Below are 15,464 nucleotides of genomic sequence, written 5' to 3'. Positions count from 1 at the left end.
TTACCTGGCCACCCTCTTGGAAACCTTTCGTCCCTCTGTCCCGTAATTCTTTCATTTCCATCATCATACATGCCAGTCCCTGCATTTACCAGAGTCCACATGTCTGTGCTCTGGGTCCGAAACCGTCTGTACCCACCCCTGGATGCTGATGGGAAAGTGACCCTTGTCACACTTGCGTGGGAAGTGGATCAGATTACTGCAAACCCCCCCTGCAGCTCTTGGAGGAGATAGGGAAGGCTGTGTTTCAGGCGTAGTCCTGCCGGAGCAGGGTCAGGAGGAGTCCTGCCCCACGGCAGTGGGGGTGTTGCTGCCAGTTCTTTGGCTGCCCTGGAAGTTTCTTCGCAGAGTGCGGGACTCAGCTGCCAGCCCGCCGCTGGGCCACCACAGAGGCGCGCCGCTGGCTTCTCGCTTCTTGACAAGGCTCTGCAGACAGAGAGGGTCTTTCAGAAGGGTCGGGAGGCCCCGGGAGCCAGCGCTGTTGCCAGCCCAGAGCCCAGCAGGCGGAGCTCCAGAGTCCTGGGAGAGGTCGGGCAGTGGCCTCCCGTGAGAGAGAAGACAGCCCAGTTCTCCCCTGAGCCCTCCCTGGTCACCCCATCATGCCCTCGCCGGCTGGTCTCTTGGCTGGCCTCTGTCCCGGGGCTGTGTGCTGGCCTGGCCGGGCGGCCTCCTGCTTCCATTTTGTAGGGGGAGGAAGCATATGACCCCCCTAGAGGTTCTCTCTCCCCAAGAGGGTTTTCATCCAGCCTAATAGACCTACGCGTTGGCTTCGCTTTGCAAAACTTGTTTGGGAAGTGGATCAGATCACCGTAAACTCAGAAAATGTGGATTTTGTGCCTGGGAAATGCTCGCCTATGTGGCTTCGGGGACATTGCCAGCAGAGCAGCCTTCCCCTGGGGACCTTACGGCATTTGCTCATTCCCACTCCCGACTGCCAAGCTGTGGTTGGATTTTACAACGCGGCTTGTGGAGTCGCAGCTCAGGGAACGAAAAGCCACACTTTTCAAGCGTAGAGTCTGTTATTTTTAGCATGCTCATTGGGTTGTGCAACCGTTACCTGAAATTTAGAAGTTTTTACTTACCCTAAAGAAGGCCTGTACACATCAGCAACCCTGGCCTTTTTCTTTTGTTTGGGGGTGTGTGTGGTGGTCCTCAGGCATGCCTGCTGGGTAGGGGAGGGGGCTCGGTGTCGGGGAGAGCCCGGGTGTCTCTCCAGCCCACCTCTCACTGTCTTTCAGCTTCAATTTTTTTTTCCTGCTTTTTGGGTCACACCCGGCGATGCTCAGGGGTTACTCCTGGCTCTGCACTCAGGAATTACTCCTGGCGGAGTTCAGGGGACGCTGGGAATCAAACCTGGGTCAGCCATGTGCAAGGCAAATGCCCTACCCACTGTGCTATCGCTCCAGCCCTCAGGTTCAATTTTAAGATCCTGACATTTACATCCCAGCGGTAGAGATGGTCTTTTTGGTGTGTGGTTTTGTCGTGCGTGTTCTCCACACCTGGCTCGGTGCTGGGGTCGCTCCTGGAGGTGCTCAGTGACCTTGCATCCTGTTGCATCCTGGGGGTCTGCCCTGGGCCGTGCGGGCACGTCTGTCCCTGTGAGGGCTCTCCAACCCCCTTTAGATTTCTTGTTGGCCGGTGGGGTGGGAGTGTCCTCTGCAGCTTTTTTGGAGCCATCAGGGGTCCACCCGGTGCCAGAGATTGGGCCTGGGTCTTTGTGCAAGGTACTCAGTACTGTGGTACCACCCAGTGGTCTTAGGGGCTGTGTGGTGCCGGGGGTTGACCTGGGACTCTGCAGGCCAGGCACATGTTCCAGCCTGTAGACTGTTTCCCTGGCCCCCTGGTTTTTTAAAGCTTTAAAAAAATAATAATAAGGGCCATTCTGGGTGCTGCACGGTACCACGGATGGAACCTGGGGCCTCGCCCACGCTGCACAGATTCTTCCCCACATGGGCCTGAGCCGGGCCTGGCGGGAGTGTCCTTCCATCATACAGAAGCTACCTCAGCACAGTTACCATGTGTGTCTGGATTTCTTGCCTGCTCTCTTCTCCTTGCGTCTTACTCCATAAGGGGAAAACAACCGCTCTTAAGTACTTACGAAATGTCACCCTCCCTTATCCAGATGGTGGCTGTGTCGACAGGCTGGACTCAGAGCCCTCTGCCCCGTCACGGTTCTGTGACGTGGGTGAAGCTCTGATTTCTCTTGTCTGCGCCTAAGCGCCAGGCGCCAGGCTGGTGGGAAGTAGGTGGCCACAGTGGTGCTCAGTGGGGTGGCAGTGTTGGTTGTTCATATCTTTCACATATTTTGCAGCCTGAAAATTACGCGTGTTTTAAGAAAAACAGCAGATAAGCCGACATGAAGGTGGCAAGATCCCCGTGCTCAGCTGAAGAGGGCCTTAGCAATACCACTTCCTCTGTTTTAGGAATGTTACTATGTTTTCTTGACCCAGAAACACACCCCATTATTTAAATTTTATTATTTGGTTGTTGTTGGCGGTGCTCAGGACTTACTCCTGGCTCTGCTCGCAGGGATCACTCCTGGGGTGCCGGGGATTGAATCCAGGTCGGCTGTGTGCAAGGCAAGCGCCCTCCCCACTCTACTCTCCAGCCCCAATCGGTTTTTAAAATTATTTATTTATTTATGTATTTTTGCTTTTTGGGTCACACTTGGCAATGCACAGGGGTTACTCCCGGCTCTGCACTCAGGAATTACTCCTGGCGGTGCTCAGGGGACCATATGGGATGCTGGGACTCGAACTTGGGAATCGAACTTGGGTCGGCTGTGTGCAAGGGAAATGCCCTACCCGCTGTGCTATCACTCCAGCCCCAACCGATCATTTTTTTTTAAATTAACACTTTCTCAAATAGATTCTCTTCTCTGACATCTTTTTGACATACCTGCCTTACAGGGAAGCTTTTCAGCCTTTTGGTTGACAATTTTTTCATAAGCTACGGAGTGGCCCTTTATCTGGGGACAACAACATTGTCAAAATTTCCCGTCAGGGAAACCCTCCTGGTATGTTGCTAGAATGTCCCACAGGCAGCTCCACACCCTGGTTTCCCCTTGGTGCTGTTAGATTCTCCTGCAGTGCCGGGCGTGGGACACACAGTAGGACCCTGGGGGCGGGCGCCCGCATTTCATTCTGCCCCTCTGACCCCAAGCTTTCCTCCCACGCTGTTCCTGGCCCTGTAGCGAAAGCTGTAACTTGCTCCTTCATGACCCCAGCTAGACTGTAAGCACCACGAGGATAAGGATCTGAGTTTTAAACAATGGCGTGTTTGAAAGACCCGGAACAGTGTCAGATACGTAATCACTCGACTGCTCGATCGAGCGAGTGCATGTAAGAGTTCTTTCGTCTTTTCCAAGTATCCTTAGCATGTAGTTTCTCCTCAAGGCCACCGTATGGCTCAGGATACTGCCAGCTTTGTTTTAGGCCGACAGGAGGAGGAGGAGGAGCAGGAGGAGGAGGCGGAGGCGACGGACAGAGTGCCCCCACCCCACCCCGCAGTCGCCCTTCATGGTAAATCTTCCCGGCAGCTCTGTCCTCAGCAGTTCTTGGCTCGAATATGGCCTTTGTGCCCAGAGGGCCAGGGAATGGGGGCTGGGGAGAGCACTCAGTGGACCGGTGCACAGACTTTGCAGGCAGAAACTCCAGGCTCATCCCCAGACACCCCCAGCAGTGACCTCTGAGCACTGAGCCAGGGGTCACCCCTGAGCACCACGAGGTGCGGCCTCAGGGCCAGCAAGCCAACACAAAGGCCTGGAAATGTGGACCCAGCCCCTCCCACAGCGGGCCCAGAGATCCGTTTGGACAGAGGGTCAGAGCTGGGCCGCAGGCATTGCCCGCCATAGGGAGGGAGCGATCGCTCCTGCCCACACGTAAGCATGACCTCAGGGGTAGGGGTGTATGCAACAAGTAGGGCTGTGCCTTGTCGGTAATGGCCAGGCTGTGACTGCGGGTCCCCCAGGGGGCCAGCAGAACCAGTGTTTCGTAATTCTCCCCCGAGCCTTGCCAGGAGCGGATGGGATTCGGTTGAAACAACGCAGACTTCTTGGGAGTCGTTGCAACATCCCGGAAAGATTCTCCGGCCCAGCCCTGGCTGTCATGGCAGCACCTCCCGCCCTCTCTGGGCCTTTCCTGGGCTTGTTCGGCAGCGGCGCCCCCTACAGGAGCCTTCTGCCACAGCATGTCGTTCCCGCTCCTTCCTGGCCTGAGCATCACTGACCCCTTCAACGCTGGGCTGTGAGCCTGATGCCGCATGAGTGGAAGAGCCCCGTGAGGGGAAGGTGGGGTTTGTGCTGGTGTGAGGTTTCGTTCTCCGCCTGAGACGTGAAGGGAGTGAAGCCTTGGCCCAGCGGACACTGTGGTGTCAGCCTGGCCAGGTGGGCCGTCGCAGCGTGTCCCGGAGGTCAGACTTCTCCCGCCCGTCCCTCCGCAGCTGGACTCTGCATGGGAACACGCGGGCCCGGAGCGGAGAGCCGGCGCTTCGTTCCCTGCACACAGGACCCGGGCTCGATCCCTGGCACCGTGTGTGGTGCCCCGAGCACTGCCATTAGTGAGCTCTGAGCACCGCTGGGTGTTGCCCCCAAGCCAGAACATAATCAAACAACAACGTGTAAAAGCTGTTGGCACGCTCGCCTGGCGCGTGTGCAGTCTGTGTTTCGTCCCTGGCAGTGCAGAAAGAAGCCCCCGGGCATCCGATTGCTCCTCCGGGCACCATTCTAAAGACTTCAGTTCTCGTTTGTCGGGTGCCAGGGAGCAAGCACCAGGCCTCCCCCGTGGGAAGCAGGCGCCCTTCCGCCCCCGCCCATGGAGTCCGTGCCCGGGCACCATTTCCGTTGGTTCTCTGTGAGGTTAGGGCAGCTGGGATCATCCCTGTTCACGCTGGGGCCCACCTGGGCAGAACTGGGAGCTGCCCAGCCTCGCCGGCCCCACCGGACCCCCTGACTTCGTCACATCCTTCAAGGACCATCTCTGTTGCCTTCTCCAGACACTCTGTCCTGGGCTAGGGAGGGGACTGGGGACCAGCGCATGTGCCCGCACGCGGGAATCCTGGGCTGGAGTCTGGGTACAGGGCGGTGCCCCCGACACCCGCCTGCCGCCTTGTCAGACTTTTCTCCCCCCTCCAGAGACTTTCCAGGAGCACGTTGCATTCCTGGTCAGCAGCTGGAGCGACAGAGTCTCCCTGGAAGGCGTTTGCGCTTGTCCTCCATGGCAGAGGGACGGTGGGAGCAGGAAACTGAGGCAGCGGCATAGCTCTCGGGTCTGTGCCCTCACCCAAGGCGGCTCATTCCAGCCAGTCCTGGCCCCTGTTGCCTTCGGCTTTTTTTTTTCTTTTGGTGTAAGTCACACCCCACAGTGGGGTATGTGTGTGTGTGTCTGTGAGTGTGTGTGTGGAGAGTGTATGTGTATGTGTGTGTGTGTGTTTGTGTGTGAATATGTGAGAGTATGTGGAGAGTGTGTGTATTATGTGAGTGTGTGTTTATGTGTGTGAGTATGTGTGTGTGAGTGTGTGAGTGAGTGTATGTTTGAATGTGTGTGTGTGTGTGTGTGTGTGTGTGTGTGTGCGTGCATGCACGCTGTGCCAGGGATCACACCCAGGGCCTCACACATGAAGACATGAGCTCTGCAGATGACCCCCTTCCGGGCCCTGCTTTTACTGTATTTGTAATAGAGATGGAATTTTAGGAAAAGTTAGCTTCCCTAACTGCACTTATTAGAAAGGGAGAAAATGATTCATGGGACTGGAGAGACCTTACAAAGGTTAAGGTACACGCGGTCCCTGAGCAGAGCCAGGTGTGGCCCCGGGACCAGGGGAAGAAAAGAGAGAGGGAGAGAAGACATTTGCAAAGCATGTGTCAGATAAGGAGTCGCAGCTCATTAGCTGGAAAGGAAAACAAGCAGCTGACCCTGGGGAAAATGAGCGTCGGGCCGAATGGACATTTCTCCAAGGAAGGAATGCCGGTGGACAGTGGAGACAAAAACCGGCTTCTCTGGCCACCAGGGACAGGCACGGCACAACTGCCTCGAGATGCCCCCTGCACCTGTTGGTGTCTGTTGTCAGATTGAAGGGTCAGTGTTGAGATGTGGGGAAACGGGTCCCTCCCACCATTGGTGGCCATGCATGCTGGCGCAGTCACTTTGGAGAACAGCATTGCGGTTCCCAGGAAATTAAAAATATAAAACTACTGCCGGATCCAGCGTTCCTATTCCGGGGTATGGATTCAAAGGAAATGAAATCAGGATCTCAAAGAGGTAGCAAGTCAGACAGATGGTACACTAAAACTGCTAAAGCACTTTCCTTGCACACTTCTTTTTTTGAGGGGTGTGGGGCAGGGAGGGGAGAGGTTTGGGTCACACTTCTGGCTCTGCACTCAGGAATCACTGCTGGAGGTCCTCAAGGGACCATCTGGGATGCCGACTGTCGAACCCATGTTGGCTGTGTGCAAGGTGTGAACGCCCTCCCTGCTTTCTTATCGCTTCACCCCTGGTGCTTCTGACCCGTTGGATTCCTGGTACTGGATATGACTCTCCAAGCACTGCCAGGAGCGATCCCCTGAGTGTAGAACCAGGAGTTAAGTCATGAGCACTTCAGGGGTGACCCACTTCCCTACTAAAAATTTTTTTTTAAAGATAGATACTCATTCCCATTTTTTTTTTAGCATTACTCACACTGGAATCAACGTAAATGTCCATGCCCAGATGAATAGGCTGAAAAAATGTGTGCTCAGATGCACACAATGGACTACTCGGCTTAAAAACAAGGGGTCAGAGCAATTGTACAGCCAGCAGGACGCTTGCCTTGCACACGGCCAGCCTGGGTCCTTATCCCCGGCCTCCCATATGGTCTCGGAGCCTTGAGCCCTGGGCACAGAGCCAGGAATAAGCCCTGAGCATCCCCTGGCGTGGCCCCCAAATGAAAAAAGTAAAACAAGGAAATTCGCTGTTTGCAATCACGTAGATGGACACCTTGCAAAGTGACGTCACGCCGTCGCAAAAGGACAAGTGCAGGATTCCACAGAGACTGGGCCATCAAGCAGTTGGGTTCATAGAGACAAAGGAATGGGTGGGAAAATAAATGGTGTAAAGGCCCAGACAGCTTCGGGGAGGGCTGTTGGTTCGGGAGAGTGAGTGTCCAGCACTGCTTTCTGGAAGGGGAGGGCTGCTGAGAGCGGAGCGCCGTCCCCGAAGAAGAAAATGACTGTGTGAGGGTGAGGGACGCGTTCGTGGGCTTGAATGTGGTGGTTACTGCCCCGTGCACCTATGCATCTCGTCATCAAGACATCGGCCTTAGGGGCCCAGAACGATAGCACAATGGGTAGGGTGTTTGCTTTGCGTGTGACTGACCCAGGTTCGATCCTCGGCATCCCATATGGTTCCCCAGCACTGCCAGGAGTAATTCCTGAGTGCAGAGTCAGGAGTAACCCCTGAGCATCACTGGGTGTGACCAAAAAAAGCGGAAAAAAAAAAAAAGACATCAGCCCCTTAAACATACATTTGTCAATTGTTGGTTGTACCTGAGCCGGTGGAGCCCAGTGTATGCATCGTGTTCCCGGGGCCTCCTGAATGAATTGTGTCCCTTCCCAGGCCGATAATTTGTGCGGGTCAAGTGTTCGCGTGGGGCCGTGGAGGACATAGTAGACTTTGGAAACAGGCGTCATCATTTTACTAAGTCATCGTGTCAGACAACCCCTCAGCCTGGGCAGGAACAAGAACGTACCCAGAGATGTGTGCCCGTGAGATCATTTCAGGGGCTTTCGATTGAAGCAGGCAGCCCTTTCGTAGCCAGACGTGCATTTTAACATGCATCCAGAGTATAATTAGCATGTTAAACCTGCGATTTTTGTGATGACTAGTTCCCGTGGTGAATTAGAGAGCACGGCTGTATACATGCATTTGTTGTAAATATATGTTAGATATCTAAGTGACGACGAAGAAGGCCAGAGAATGGCTGAAACATACACACCGTCATTCATTTGATTTAGCTGAAGAAACATGTTTAGGAGATGGCTGTGCACTTTGTTCTAGTTGGGTTCTTTTTTTTTTTTAATTTTTGTACCCTTAAAGCATTTAACAGGCTTGCTCTTCAAGTTTGTGTTCTCCCTTGAACATGTTTGTCACTTGCGTGTCACTTCTGTTTGATTGTTTTTTCTACTCTGGTGATGCCCATGTTTCCTTCCTTCCTTCCTTCCTTCCTTCCTTCCTTCCTTCCTTTTTTTTTTTTTTGGCTTTTTGAGCTTTTGGAGGGTGATATTCAGGGATTACTCCTGCTCCCCACTCAGGAATTACATGTGATGGTGCTTGAGAGACCCTATGGGAAGTCAGGGATCAAACCCACGTCAGCCGCGTGCAAGGCAGATGCCCTTGCAGTTGTACTGTTGCTCTGGGCCTGCCCTTGTTTCTTTGGACCACGTATTCCTTTCCTTCTCTGCCCCCAACACCTCCTGAAATCTTTCAAGTTTCTTCCAGCAAAAATTTATCTTGCTTGGGCTGGAGCGATAGCACAGCGGGTAGGGCGTTCGCCTTACAAGCGGCCAACATGGCCGACCCGAGTTCGATTCCTCCGCCCCTCTCGGAGAGCCCGGCAAGCTACCGAGAGTATTCGATATGCCAGACACAGTAACAACAAAGTCTCCAATGGAGACGTTACTGGGCCCGCTCGAGCAAATCGACGATCAACGGGAGGGCTTTTGCAAGGTAAAAACAGCATAGAGCAGCATTTTCCATTTAAAATTTTTTTTGGTGGTTTCATTGGTCAGTTATACCTTGGATGAAGCTGGGGGAGTAGATTTAAAAAAATCATTACTCCAAAGTTAAGTGCTCTGATGGGCTGGTCACGTAATGATATTTAAAGACGACCGCTGGACTAGAGCTGTTACCGACTGGATTCCACGGGATGTCAAAAGACCGCGTGGCTGCCACCTACCAGATGGTCAGACTTCTTCGTCAAGATCATGAACGATCGGTTTGAGGCTCTTTATGTTCCCAGAGCGAACAGATGCCATTGGGCTACACTAGCACACGGCAGGGACAAATGGAGACGTTACTGGCGCCCGCTCGAGCAAATCGACGACTAACGGGAAGTTAAGTGATTAAGTGAAGTGCTCTGTGGCAGTGGAAATATTTTGTTCTGCTCTCTGGGACCTAGTGAATTGAGATCCCATTAGAGTCGTGTCTTGCTTGAAACTCCGTACTGAGACAGAATCGCAGGGTGATTTTGGTCCTGTTTATTTCATAGGAGGCCTTTTTGGATTTGTGCAGTGTTTTGCTGAGCCAGTAAGGGTTCGTTCTGAAAGTCTAGTCCAGGGCTCTTTATAAGCTCTCCTGTATCCGGCCTTCCACATGAACAGCGGGGGGCTTAGCATCTTATAGAAGGATTCCCCCTGAAACCTAGTGATGACAGCCAGCCCCTCAGAAGTCCCCTGCGAGACCAAGGGCAGCAGAGGGCAGCAGGAGACACGCAGGCCTCTTCCCAGAGCCCCGGGGGCCTGAGGTGCAGGCCCAAGAGAGCGGTCCCCAACGATCGGGGAACGTGGACTGGGCAAAGGCCTCCTCCTGCTCCGGTGGGGGCTGTGGCCTCCGAGGGCAGATGTCTGGGTCAGTGTCTGCATCCCAGAGGGACACTGGCCATTGGAGCAGATGTCACCCAGACCTGCTCACATGGGGCCACTGGCCCGCAGAGGACCATTGGGCTCCCTCTGCCGCTTGCGCTGGGCCCCAGGGAACATTGATTTACCGTTTGGGCCTTTATTTTCTCTGGAAATGCCCGTGCGAGTGTATGCTTGATTTTTTTTTTTTTTTTTTTTTTGTATTTGGGTGTTTGTGTAGAGACCAGCGACGGAGCCCAGGAAGTGGTGAAGGAGATCTTAGAAGATGTGGTCACATCTGCCATTAAAGGTAAGAACCAGGAGCCCCGGCTCGCTTTCGACCTCATTCTCCCATCGAAGGCCTGGCCACAGAGCTGAGTACTGATGGAGAAGAGTTCAGCTCATGGCTCGCTCTCAGCTGGGTTCAGAGTGACTTGTTTTCAGTGATGGATTTTATTACCACTTGGCACCCTGTCAGGACACATGATCTGGGGCCAAAGATGTGACTCAGTGGTAGGGCGCAGGCCTTGCCTCTGTGGGGTCCTGGGTTTAGCCCTTGGCCCTTATGCATGCATGCATGTGTGTGCGTGCATACACACACACACACACACACACACACACACAGAGTCAGGCCGTGTTAGAGTTGGTTGTTCCATGTGGAGACACTGTTGGCCACTTCTGTGTTTTTCCAAGACTTTCTCAAGAGTGGGCATCGAGCCTGAGATGAGACCATCACTGCTGACTCCTTCAGGCCAGTCACGGGTCTGGTGGATAGGCCCTGGGCAAGGAAGCTTTGTTCATTGGGTCAGACTTTATTCATAACCCATCTCAATTTCTCGGTGTGGTTTTGGTGGAATTAAATTTGTATAGTTCAGAATTGCTTTTACAGTATTTTTTTTTTGGAGGGGAAGGGTCCGTTTCTGGATGTTGAACGCTCAGTTTCAGTGCCAAAAGGCCGAAAGACTGATTGGGTTGAGAAATCACTTATTTAGGGGTTGTAATCAGCATTTTGGGGGGGGGGTGGGTGAGGGTATCTTGGAGTCACAGCCGGCAGTGCTCAGGGCTTACTACCTGATTCAGGGATCACTCTTGGCAGTGCTCAGGGATCCATACATGGTATCAGGGATCGAACCAGGTTTGGCCATCTGCAGGGCAAGTGCCTTAACCCTGGTCCCATCTCTCCGGCCCGAGCATTTGTTGTTGTTTTTTAAAGAACTAAAATTGAATCAAGTCTGACTTTTTGTATAGATAGCTAAACATTGTTTTCTGAAATGTGTATTTTCTGTATTTATGGACTGGAGTAATAGCACAGCAGTAGGGCATTTGCCTTGCATGCAGCCGGCCCAGCCGACCCGGGTTCAATTCCTTTGCCCCTCTCGTAGAGCCCAGCGAGCTACCGAGAGTATCCTGCCTACACAGCAAAGCCTTGTAAGCTACCTGTGACATATTCGATATGCCAAACACAGTAGCAAGTGTCACAATGAGACGTTACTGGGCCTGCTCGAGCAAATCAATGAAAAAACGGGAGGACAGTGACAGTGACCTATCATTTAAAAATATTTTTTTTTTTTAATAATTCTGGGGATTGAATCCACGGCCTTGCAGGTGAGATATGTGCTCTGCCACTGACCCACACCCCAGCGTGGCTCGTGGCTCTAGAAGAGAGATGGCTCAATGACCAGACATACAGTTTGCACACAGGCGACCCGGGTTTGATCCCCAGCACTGCCTGGTTCCCTGAGCTCCACCGGATAAGGCCCTGCAGGAGAAAAGAATAAATGAAAATGTGTCTTTGCAGCATTGGGCGGGTGGACAGGGCTGCTGTATCCCACAGCTGTGCAGACCCTAGTGATGAGACCTCCCTGGGAATAGGCCCCTCTCTTGGCCAGCGGGAGGGAGCGGGGCTGGGAATTCCGGGGAGGCACTTCCTGGGACGGGCTGCCTTCCAGTAAGTCCTCACATGGAGGTGACTTTCGTGTTTGTGTCTGAAGAAGCCGCCCAGAAGCACAGTCTGTCAGACCCCGAAAGGGTACCCGGCGAGTTGGAGTACCAGGAGTGCGCCGTGCCCCCCGGCGTGGACGAGAACTCCCAGACCAATGGCATCGCGGATGACCGGCAGTCCCTGTCGTCAGCCGATAATCTGGTATGTGCTCGAGGCCCCGGTGAAGCCTCATTGCCACCTTTTAAGAAGATGCATAAGGGGGGCCGTAGGACAGCGGGGTGGGTGTTTGCCTTGCACATGGCTGACCCGGGTTCAATCCTCGGCATCCCACAGTGTTCCCTGAGCACTGACAGGACTTATTCCTCAGGGGAGAAACCCCTGAGCATTGCCGGGGATGGCTCACAAACAACAACAAAAAGATGCATAATGCCCTAAAGGAGAGAGACAACAAAAGGAAATGCCCTGCCACAGAGGCAGGGTGGGGGGTGGGAGGGATACTGGGATCTGTGGTGGTGGGAAATGGGCACTGGTGGAGGGATGGGTATTTGGGTATTTGATCATTGTATAATTGAAACCCATGCACAAAAATTTTTAAGTCTACAACTGTACCTCATGGTGTCTCACTAATAAAAATAAAAAAATTAAAGAAAAAAAAGATGCATAATGAAACCTCTTCTCAAAAGAAGAAGGAGGAAACAAGCAAGCCCTGTGAGTCTCGCATAGTCCTGGCCTGATGTGCTTCGTAAGAAAGAATGCTCATTCGTTACAGAAAAATAAGAAAACAACGGGGAACGGGAGGGGACCTGCAGTCATTGGTGGAGGTGTGGGGTCACAGGATGTGGGATTGGAGGTGGGAGCATTGTATGCCTATAGCCCTTAGTATAAACAACTTGGTAGATCATGAGGCCTAAATTAAAAAAAAAAAAGGAAAAGGGAAAATAAGAAAATGGAAGGAAAAATAGGATAAGTCATTCGCGGAGCTGGGGGTCACCACCAGTGTGATCCCAGAGTACCGAGCCAGGAGCAGCCCCTGAGCCCCTCCAGGTTGGCCCAAGCCCCAAGCCCCACGCCCCACCCATAGCCCAGGGCTGGCGTCTTCCAGTGTTTTGTTGATGCCCTAGATATTTCTTCCTTTCACTTCTTTTTTCCCCAGTTGGATGGAATAACGCAGTGTACATGCTGCTTTGCGACCTGCTTTTAAGATTTAATGTCAATTATGAACAATTTTCCAGGTCGCTGGCTGGGTCGGCCATAAAGCTTGGTAAAACAGCTTCACTGTTCTCTTGAAAAGGCTTCTGAGCGCGCATAGCAGGCGGTGAGAGGGTCCCGATGTCCGCCTGGGCGTGGGCTCTCATCAGCACCCTCGGGAGCCGCATAGGGATTTCCTTCAGGAAACCGCAATGCCGGGGTGAGCTGGGCCTCTTGGTTCTCTGGATGCGTCTGTGCTTCCTATGCAAGTGCAGGCGGCCGCCCCCGAACCCGTGCCTGCCCCATCTAATGCAGTGGGCTTGGAAGGCCCCAGGCAGGCTCGCCACTCAGGACGCTGGCGACTCTCAGTGTGAGCACAGGGGCCCCTGTGCACTCAACCTGGCTCCCCGGCGACTGTTGTCCTCTGCCTCACGTGTGTGACTAGAGGGACAATGGCTCATTTCCGTGGTTCCTCGTTCCACTGGGACGGTTTGCATCCCCACCCTAACCACCTCCCAGAGCCCCATCCTCTAACTCACCTCAGTGCCAGGGGCGAGCGCACCCCTCGGGGTGGCCCCCAGAACTGCTGGGAATATTCTACAAACAAAAAGGATAAAACACTGGGGGTGGGGGCGCGGAGAGATGGTGGCACACCGCCCACCCGGATTTGATCCCCAGCACCACAGACGGTTCCCGAGAACCCCCAGGAGTGAGCCCTGAGCACAGAGCCAGGGCTAAGCCCAGAGCACTGCTGGATGTAGCACAGAGACAAATTGCCATGATTTGGGGTTTAGGTTGTGACATTGGCATGTGGGGAGACCGGCTCTCAGCCCCTTGGAGCCCCTAGTGATGGCGCTGGGACCACATGCCAAGGGCTGGAGCAGGTGCGTCACATGCCGGGGACCTGAACTTGCCCCCTGGCACTCTGTGGTCCCCAGGCACCCCCAGGAGTACCCCCTGAGCACCCAAGAACCAAACCAAGCCCCCATGGGAGTGAATCGTGTCTTGCCGGCTAGGCTGCCGCTGTGTCATCCATACCAGGACGTCTCCCCATGCCTGCATTTGTAGGTCTAAATAGTTTCTTCGAGATTCTCTCACTGGGATCATCACCGTCTGATTAACCAGTTCTATGTTTGGGTTTAGATTATTCCAGTTTCATCAACAGGAAAAGAGTTCCATGTTAGAAGTGAACATGTTAGAAGGAAATCTTGTCCGCATCCTTAATTCTTTCTTTAGAATAAATTCCTAAAAGTGATATTGCTGGATCAAGAATTGGAAAGTTTGGGGCTGGAGCGATAGCACAGCGGGGAGGGCGTTTTCCTTGCACGCGGCCAACCCGGGTTCGATTCCCAGCATCCCATATGGTCCCCCGAGCACCACCAGGAGTAATTCCTGAGTGTATGGTGCATGAGCCGGGAGTAACCTCTGTGCAATGCCAGGTATGACCCAAAAAGAAAAAAAAAAAAAAAAAGAAGAAGATTCACTCCTTGTGAGCTCGGGTGACCAGATGGGATGCTGGGAATTAAACCAGGGTTGGCCACTGCAGAGCAAGTCCCTATCAAGTTCTATCACACCAGCCCCTCAGACTCTTGATCCTTGACATCAGATTAGCCTCACAGGATTTCTTCCTGCCTGTAGGCTGTGAGGATTCACTTCCACCCTCCTGTTAAAGCTCGGCTTTCGCAGTCATTTCCGTCTCTGGTCTGATGAGACGGCGATCTTGTCTCTGTGATTAGTAATAGAAAGTCATTTCAGTTCTGTCATTTGCATATTTTAGTGAATTACTTATTCATCTTTCTTGCCTCTTTTACGTTTGGGAGAAGGATTTCCATATTTCCTTAATAAATTAGAAGAGCTTTTGTATGCTATTAATCCTTATCACGTATTACAATTTTTTTTTATTGTTGTGTGTGACTTTTCTAGTTGAAGAATTGTATTGTTTTTTGGTGCTGGGATCTCACATACGTGAAGTGTGTACCTTGCTGTTATGCCCCCAACCCCAAAGAAATTATTTTAGAATCCCAATCATCTTACCATTTATATTCGTAGGAATACTTTTTTTAATGAAGTATAACCATAACATAAGTGCTCACTAGTTTTATTTTTGTTTTGGTTTGATTTGGGGGCAGCCGCACCAGCAAAGCTTACTCCTTACAAAGGCTTACTCCTGGATCTATGTTTAGGGATTGCTCCTGGTGAGTGTCGGGGGACCATATGGGGTGCAGAGGATTGAACCCAGGTCAGCTGTGTGCAAGGGAAACACTTTACCTCTGTACTACCAGTCTGCCCCCGCTTACTGATAGTTTTATGGTTAACACTTTCTCCTTTGTCACTTTAAACCACCCACCCCACTTTTTGAAGACAAGAAACAAAGTTTTAGGATATTCTGGGGCCAGAACAAATGTCCAGCAGGTAGGGCACTTGCCTTGCATGCAGTTGATCCAGGCTCAATCCCTGGCATCCCAGAAGGTCCCCCAAGCACTACCAGGAGTGAGCCCTCAGTGCAGAGCCAGGAGTATCCCTGAAGCATCCATCACGAGGTGTGACCCAAAAAGAAGTAAAAGTAAGTAAAGTAAAGGCCCTCCCGTTGATCGTCGATTTGCTCGAGCGGGCCCCGTAACGTCTCCATTGGAGACTTTGTTGTTACTGTGTCTGGCATATCGAATACTCTCGGTAGCTTGCCGGGCTCTTTGAGAGGGGCGGAGGAATCGAACTCGGGTCGGCCATGTTGGCCACTTGTAAGGCGAA

General features: G+C 52.8%; 1 protein-coding gene across 2 annotated transcripts in view; it reads left to right on the top strand.

The window, feature by feature from the left end:
* Positions 1–15,464, top strand: part of ARFGEF2 (ADP ribosylation factor guanine nucleotide exchange factor 2) — a 109,646-nt gene that overhangs the window by 33,584 nt on the left and 60,598 nt on the right. For both annotated transcript variants that reach the window (XM_056108460.1, XM_056108461.1), the window contains exons 7-8: positions 9,828–9,896; positions 11,578–11,729. In XM_056108460.1, coding sequence (XP_055964435.1) covers positions 9,828–9,896; positions 11,578–11,729 — 221 coding nt within the window. The remainder of the gene's footprint in view (positions 1–9,827; positions 9,897–11,577; positions 11,730–15,464) is intronic.

This window comes from Sorex fumeus, unplaced genomic scaffold, assembly GCF_029834395.1.
Source record: "Sorex fumeus unplaced genomic scaffold, SorFum_2.1 ptg000213l, whole genome shotgun sequence".
Classification (NCBI taxonomy): Eukaryota; Metazoa; Chordata; class Mammalia; order Eulipotyphla; family Soricidae; genus Sorex; species Sorex fumeus.
Note: the sequence above shows the minus strand (reverse complement) of the source record. Positions and strands in the feature narration are given on the sequence as shown.